At 42.0% G+C, this 8,603-nt stretch overlaps 1 protein-coding gene across 1 annotated transcript in view; it reads left to right on the top strand.

Annotated features, from left to right (window-relative positions):
• Window positions 1-8,603, top strand: part of ttpa (tocopherol (alpha) transfer protein) — a 19,024-nt gene that overhangs the window by 3,920 nt on the left and 6,501 nt on the right. Inside the window, exons 2-3 of the mRNA XM_037681506.1 lie at window positions 5,078-5,231; window positions 7,583-7,776. Coding sequence (XP_037537434.1) covers window positions 5,078-5,231; window positions 7,583-7,776 — 348 coding nt within the window. The remainder of the gene's footprint in view (window positions 1-5,077; window positions 5,232-7,582; window positions 7,777-8,603) is intronic.

Below are 8,603 nucleotides of genomic sequence, written 5' to 3'. Positions count from 1 at the left end.
ATATATATATATATATATAGATATCTCCGTATTCATATCTATATATACACATTTGAGTTTTAATTTGGAGTTCCATATTTGATTTATTTTCAGGTTCAAACATTTTTTTTTAAAGTTCAAATGTATTTTTTCAGTTTTAATCTTGTTTTTGACCTTTTTCCAAAACTTTCAAATCATTTGTTTTCAGGTTCAAACTTCTGGGCCCTTGTCCAACGTATGGGTTGGAGTTTTAGATGATGGTGTGGATACAGTCTTCTTGCTTGCTTGTCATGTAACGTTCATGAACGGTGGAGATGCAAACATTTCTTAGACACATTCTGTAAACTATGTCTACAGGAACTACCTTCTATGAGAGCAAATCCACCCAGAGCTGAGACTGAGCAATTTTGGTATATGGAGGAGTCACACAGTGGTAAAGCTCTAAGGCTACAAGAGCTAAGAGCTGAACACAGCGATCTTCCAAAACAAGAACCAGTATCAATCACAGTGACAGACATGCAAGACCAGAGTCACATGTATGAAGATCATGAAGACCATACCAAGGCCTGACATGATCTACATCTACTGGCTAAAAATAGTGACTGCTCTCCATGAATGCTTAGCAGCACAAATGAATCAGCTGTTAATGGAAGGGACCCACCCAGAGTGGTCACCGGCCAATCACCTCCCTCTGTACAACATGGAATCTCTTGTCAGGTATCATAACAGCTAAGACGAACAGGCACCTGAGCGAGGCACAGAAGGAAATTGGCACCAACATCAGAGGAGGCAAACGGCATCTACTGTGTCTGATAGAACTGTAGCTCGAGACTGTAAGACCAGACGCACAAACCTGTACACAGCCTGGATTGACTAGAGGAAAGCTTATGACTCAGTGACACACACACAGATACTGGAGCGCTTGACATAACAGGACACTAATAGCTGTTGCCAAGAATTCAATGGGAATGTGGAAGACTACTCTAGAGACCAGTTTAAAGACAGTTTCAGGTGTCAGCATCAAATGTGGCATATAGCAAGATGATGCACTGTCCCCACTCCTGTTCTGAATAGACCTGAACCCTATCAGCCTGATCCTTGCAAAGAGTGGCTATCAGTTGGATACCAGTTCCAAAGTGGAACAATCATCATTAAGCCATGACATTAAGCTGTATTCTAAAAGTGAGCAGGAGGATACTGGAATGTCATTCAGATTGAAAAAAATTTCAAATGGTATCCAAAAGAAACAAGATTATCACAATTAAAGGGATTAATCTACCTGAAGGACACTGCAGATGTCCAGGACAGCTACAAATACCTTGGAATCCCACAGGCAAATGGCAATCAGGACAAGGCTGCAAGAAAGTCAGACACAACCAAGTATCTACAGCAGGGGCAGACTGGGGCAATAATCCAGTCTGGGAATTTGATACCATCCCAGACCCACAACCACCCGATTAACATAACCTACCAAGACTTGAGTTATTTTAAGCACACTTTGAACACCATATGACACAAATAGGTGTACTTGTTTAGCAACATTGGCGTCAGAAGCATTTGTAATGTGGGGGGGACACATTGGTGGAGGGGTCTGGGGGTCCTCCCTCAGAAAATTTTGATTAAAGTAGATGGCATTTCCTGCATTCTGGTGTATTTTAATGGGTTGTTTAACATCTAGTTTTACCTACATAAGTAACATTTAATTCAATAACTATTTTAGAGTTAATGGCACAACAAGAAGTAGCCTGACCAACAGCTCTCCTTGTGTGAATAGAACATGTTCTGCTTCTCTCAGCATCCTAGCTACAGTCTAAGAAACAGTGTAGCCTAAATTAATTTTTAAGAATAAAAATCACTAGCCAATATGAAAAGATAATAATCACTCCTCCTTACCAATGGCTTAGCATAAAGCAATATGATCATCAGCCATTGCGTTCTAGTAGCTTAAAATACCTAATTAAAACTCCAGTAGTGGGGTAGGTCTACTGCAACGTTACCCAGTTGTACAATCAAGAAACAACCGTAGCATTTACACAGTATGAACAACATTCAGGAATTGTTTCTATAAAAACATTATCAAATATTTTACATGAACAGTAAGATTGCTCCACCCACAAGGAAATGTAACCCAGGGTGAGTTAACCTCAGACAAACAAACAAACAAACAAACATAGCTGTAATGGTGGAGGTAGTGAAGCTCACACTGTTACCTTTGTAACACAAAGGCAAAGAAGACGGGAAAAAAATCTAAGCTACTAATAACTTATTACTGCAGTGGATGTTTTCATGCCCCAAAGCGACACAGGGCAAGAACTCACTGATGAGTGGGGTTTTGGATTTGTGCATGACACAACAAACCAGGAATGGTTAAAATGATTTATTATTAAATCGCCGCTGGTGGAGGTCTGGTTCCGGGCACAGGTCCGATCTGCAGAGATAGATGTGTTAGTGAACTTGGTTACACTGTGAAGGTTCTGGTAATAAAAGTCACTAACCTTCACAGTCAAGAGCGAGGTGGAATCCTGTAGTTGTTTGCAGAGGGTGATGTCAAGGGCTGTGAGCAGGCAGAAGCAGAGAACGGCAAGGCAGAGAACTGGTTTAGGGGTTGTCCAGGGGCCAAGCTCAGAAAGGCAAGCTAGGTTCAAGTCTTAACTGGAGTTAGTGGGAGAGATCATATCTCTCCAGTTTTAGCTTCCCTCCATTGGCTCCCTGTCAAATCCAGAATAGAATTCAAAATCTTACTTCTAACCTACAAAGCTCTCAATAACCTAGCTCCATCTTATATTGGACATCTTATTGTTCTATATTTTCCTAACAGAGCACTTTGCTCTATGACTTCAGGTTTACTTGCGGTTCCAAAAGTTTCCAAATGCAGAATGGGAGGCAGATCTTTCAGTAATCAGGCTCCTCTCTTGTGGAACCAACTTCCAGTTTCTGTCCGTGAGGCTGACACATTATCCAGTTTAAAGACTAGGCTTAAGACTTTCCTTTTTGATAAATCCTATAGTTAGGGTCGGCTTGGGTTTCCTGAGCTGTCCCTTAGTTATGCTGCTATAGGCTTAGACTGCTGGAGGACAAACTGACCACATTTTTCACTCTACTACTGTCTTTACTTACTCTGCTCAACCTGTTTTGTATTTGTAATTATTTTTCTATCTTAACATGTTTTTTTGTCTTTCAGGTTCACCTGGACCTATACCTGGACCTACCATTCTGTGTTCGTCTGTCTCTCCTTCCTGTCCTCTCAACCAGCCGGTCAAAGCAGATGGCCGCTTGTCCTGAGCCTGGTTCTGCTGGAGGTTTCTTCCTTTTAAAAGGGAGTTTTTCCTTTCCACTGTTGCCACTGTGCTTGCTCAGGATGGGAGACTGCAACGAAGCCAAAATTCAACTTGTCTGCTGGATTCATTAGATAGAGAACTTTACTAATTGGCTTTTATGTACTTTGTATGTGAATGTTCCTGTAAAGTGCCCTGAGACAACTTTGTTGTGATTTGGCGCTATATAAATAAACTGAATTGAATTGAACATTATTCAGATATGGCTATGAGAAAGTAGAGATTCTTATAATTTTGGACGTATTTTGGGTGTTAACTAAAATATTTTTTTAATTTTAATTCCCACAGAGTTTTCACAAAACATGTCCTATTCAGTGCTTGCTCACTGAAAACCCCCTGGAAGAACTTTAACAGGAAGAACTGGCAAGAACGTCCAGGCGGGGCTCATTAAAAAAGTTACCTCAAAGATCCACACGGTTACCCATAGAGACAAATTAAAATCTGGAGAAATATTACCAGAAAAGAACAGATTTGAAATGTGAGCAATGATTACACAATGATAATTCAAGATAACACACAAGTTAAAATAACTCAACAATTGTCAGAAATAAAAAGTACATATTCTTACAGATGCTTTAACACAACATAAAAAGGACCAGAGATATGCTGCAGGAAAATTAAAAGACTCCATCAACACAGCTGTAACATCACCAGTTATTGAGCCTGACAGCTTCATTGTACTTGTAGATTAAGTTATTTAAAAAGGAACCATATGAAATGAAATCCTTCTCTGGACACCAAAGTCTGCTTGTAGTTTATGTTTTGTCCTAACTAAAGACATACAGCTGGTTATTTAAACATTTGCATATTTTGCAAAGACAACTTGTGATAATGGGAACTGCAGCTGCAGCAGTTGTTGCTCTGAACGTGCTTAGTGAAAGGAGCATGAATTTAGCCAAGTGGGTCAAAGTTCTGCTGTAGAGGTCTGCACAAAGTGTCTGACTTTTATCACATAACAATTTCTAAAAGTTCCTTTGGGATTATGAAGTATGATGTAGTTATTTGACTGCATGTTCAGCAGGAACATGGCTCTCAATGAATCCTGTTTCATTAAACACCCGTCTCTCCTACATCCAGAAACTTTCTCTTCTCTCACCCATAACTTCTAATCAGCTCAAAATAATTGAACAACACTTCACACACATGCATCAACACTAGACGGAGTGTCACATACACTTTATCACCCCAGTTTTAAGGTCAAGGTCCCAAATCAAGGTCAAGTGTTATGTAAGGTTTATTCTTGTCCAGGTCACTGCTATAGGTTACTGTATTGTTGCGCAATACTTTGTCAATGGGTGTATAATGTGCCATATTGGGAGTAGCTGTGGCTGAGTGGTTAGAGCAGTCGTTCTCCAATGGGAGAGTTGGGGGTTCAATTCCACCAGCAGTCACATGTTGAAGTGTCCTTGGGCAAGACACTGAACCCCTCATAACCTCTGATGTGTGTCCCATCAGTGAATGAATGTGATAAAGCTCTGATTAGTCTCTACAGACTCAGATTATCTTTGTAGAGATCTAGTAGAGTTCTGTATAAACGGGTAAATGAGGTCACAGATTATATTGAAGCACTTTGAGTATCTTGATTAGATATAAAGTCTCTATAGAAGCACAGTCCATTTACCGTTTACCATATGCAGTTACCTTATGTAACAGAAAACTATGAGTGCAGATCTGTATCCTCACAGCAAACCTTTCCGAGTGTTTAAATGACAGGTAATGTAGGGAAGCGTTCACTCATCAATTCTTTACTCTGACTTTTGTAGCTACTGTTGAACTACCTGCAGTGGAGGAGGGCGAGTCCTGAAATCAGCAGCTGCCTGTCTCCCTCTTCTGTGCTGGGTCTCCTGAACACATCTTACCACACCGTCCTCCCACAAAGGGACCACACCGGCAGCAGGGTGCTCATTTACAGGATCAGTGCGTATCCGTGTTTGTCTTGTGGCAGTCGTTAATAAAATTCCCACTTTTTCATTAATCTACATTTTGTTAAAACACTGTATGTGTTTTTTCAATAACACACATTTTGCAGCATCATCCTTTATTTTGGAGATTGATAAAGTAATAAAATAAGTACACGTGGACTTCTGAAGGCAGTTATTTGCTCTAGATTTAAGGTCGGGGGATCAGCGTAGGTGAATACAAATTTGATTTCATCCATTCATTTATTGTCTTCTTGTTTCTGAGTCAATTGGGGTGGGGGTGCAGCTTAAGCAGGGAGACCCATACATTACTTCCCACAGCCACCTCCTCCAGTTCCTCTGCAAGGGTTCTAGGATGCTCCCAAGCCAGCCGAGATGCATATGGCGCTTTGCCACAGTCTTAGCTCTTGGCTCCGCTTGGCACAGCACCAGTTAAGGGCCAACTCACTGTCGTATCCACCCCCACTCAGCACAGTTTATGGGACAACCTTGTTTGTGGTTCCAAGCAGGCTGCTCCGACGTGCCTATTTTGACATAAGCCGCTGATTGGTCAGGAGAGCTATGTCACTGGATGACCTGCCCAGCAAAACTGTAAACTACATCTGAACCTCCACTTACTCATTGCGTTGATGAAGTGCAGCACAAGAAATGAACACATTTTCTGAGATATATCAGAGATGATGGCCCAGCATGTTTGTAGTAATGTAAGCAATGCTGGGATAAGCCAACAAAATTCAGGTCCAATTATAGGGTGATTAAAGACCACAACCAGCAGAGTGGCTCGAACACAATAAAGACCAGGTACAATCCCACCCACTTTGCATAGATGATGCCACCCACAGAGCAGGGAAACAGGTCAGCCTTCACTGTAGTGGCAAATCACCTACACCTGAGATTAACCGAGAAGACGAGAGTCGAGTGGAGCCGCACTTACAGATGGCAAAGTGGCCATAGTCTCTCAAGCCTGGCCTGGGTTTTCTTTGGGGTTTTCTCCCAGTCAGACATTTCCAGAAAACCTCCACAGGGAGGTGTCCAGGGGGTAGCCTTACGCACTGCCCTAACCACCTCAACTGGCTCCTCTTGACGTAGAGGAGCAGTGGCTTTTACTCTGAGTCTCTCCCAGATTAATGAACCTCTCACTCGATCTCTAAGATAGAGGCTCCCTGCAGAGGAAACAACTATATCTAGTCTGTACTTATTAACTTCATGCACAAGGTCAAGCTCCTTCCCCACCAGAGTGGTGACATTCAGTGTTTCAAGAGCCAGCTTTGGTATACCAGGGTTGGAGCACCAAGGCACCTTCATTTGGCTACCTACCACCCATATCACTATGCACCCAACTTACATGGTTTCTTGTGCAAATGGTGAGTCCATGGGAAGACAAACCCATGTTATTCATCCAGGCTGAGCCCAGATGGGCTCCATGAGTAGAGGGCATGTCTGGCCTCTCACCTAGGACTGTCTGCCTTTGGAGGCCCTGCCAGAGGCAATTTCCCCTGACAACATAGCTCCTAAGATTGTTCAGGCATGCAGACTCCACCAAAATAAGGTGGTGATTCACCAATGAAGCGATTGAATTTGTCAAAAATAAAAAATATATCACTTTCCTTCCACTGCACAGTTACGTGCTACTTTGTGTTTGTTTATATCATAAAATCCCAGTGAAATACTTTAGTTTGTTGCTGTAATGTGATAGAATGAGGAAAGGTTCATGGTATTTGTAAGGTTCAGTACACACCGTCAAGTACTACTAATAAGAGACAACCATTTTTTTCTTCATGAGGCATATTTTTTTCAGATGTTCCTACTAATTTTGATGTATGATCATGAACACACATTTGAAGCAAAACTGAGAAAATGTTTATAGTCTTATCATGACTAGCTGAAGTTAGAACCACTTGAAGAAAAATAACTTCTAAACCATACATTTATATTTATGATTAAGATCTATAGTGATTTAAGTGCGAGCACTGTTTTGTGCATTGCCAAGACATGGCCTGCTACAGACTTGCTGGACAGGGAGGCTTTGTAAGAGAAGAAAAACAAAGATTGCTGTTTTTTACAGAGCATAGGTGCAATCCTGAGTTGCACAATCCTAGATTGGAGGATTTGTTTTACCTCTATAAAGGAGTGTCATTGTTTCCCAGTTTTTAACCTTTGAGCTCTGGGTGTGCATCTATTATTTGCCAAAGGAGTTTTTAACTACTTGTAACTCTTTATTATTACTAATATCATGGCACCCTGGGAAAAGAATGCAAATAAATCATTAAAAGCCTCATAACAACATGACATTTATGCCCTCAGTGTGTAAACTTCTGCTCGTAACAGTACCCATGTGTTTGTCTGCAGGTCAGTGGAACCCAAAGGACTGGTCGGCCTTTCAGGTGTTCAGGGTCAGCCTGATGACTTCAGAAATTATCTCTATGGAGACGGAAACTCAAAGGCGAGGGCTGAAGGCCATCTTTGACCTGAAAGGGTGGAGTCTTGGCCACGCCTGGCATATTAACCCTTCTCTTGCTAAGAAGATATCTTCTGTACTTTCGGTAGGAGTTAGAGCATGCTGTGTAGATGACACCCAACTTTTGTTGTTACAACTTTTTACAACCAGGATAGGTGAAAACCCACAAAGTAGTGAGGTTAAATTTATTTTAATATTTATATATTTTTTAAGGTGTTATAAACCATTCCCGGGCAGCACGGTGGTGCAGTTGAAAGAGCTGCTCGCCCCGGTTCAAATCTCGGTTGGGGGGAGGGGGCTTTTTTGGGTGGAGTTTGCATGTTCTCTCCGTGCATGCGTGGGTTTTCTCCAGGTTCTCCAGTTTCCTCCCACAGACCAAAAACATGCATGTTAGGCTGATTGGTAACTCTAAATTGTCCCTAGGTGTGAGTGAGAGAGTGAATGGTTGTTTGTCTCATTTGTCTTTATGTGTCCCTGTGATGGACTGGAGACCTGTCCAGGGTGTACCCCACCTCTCGCACAGTGACTGCTGGATATGGACATCAGTGAACCCCACGACCTGAAAAGGAAGAAGCGGGTAAAGATGATGGATGGATAAACCCTTCCCACACTCACACCTAGGGACAATTTAGAGTTACCAATCAGTCTAACGTGCATGCTTTTGGTCTGTGGGAGGAAACTGGAGTACCTGGAGAAAACCCACACATGCACAAAGAGAACATGTGAACTCCACCCAAAAAGGTCCCAGGCTGAGATTTGAACTGGCAACCTTTTCGCTTAGAGGCAACAGCTCTACCAACTGAGCACGCTGCGATAAGTGAACCTTGATATAGCCAAGGGACGATTGTATCATAGGCGTCACAACCATTATATGAGATGGGGACATGTCCCCCCGCACATTAAAAGGACGTT

The sequence above is a fragment of the Nematolebias whitei genome, chromosome 9 (genome assembly GCF_014905685.2).
Source record: "Nematolebias whitei isolate Nwh7 chromosome 9, NemWhi1, whole genome shotgun sequence".
NCBI lineage: Eukaryota > Metazoa > Chordata > Actinopteri > Cyprinodontiformes > Rivulidae > Nematolebias > Nematolebias whitei.
The sequence above is the reverse complement of the archived record's forward strand: the minus strand, read 5'-3'. Positions and strand labels throughout refer to the sequence as shown.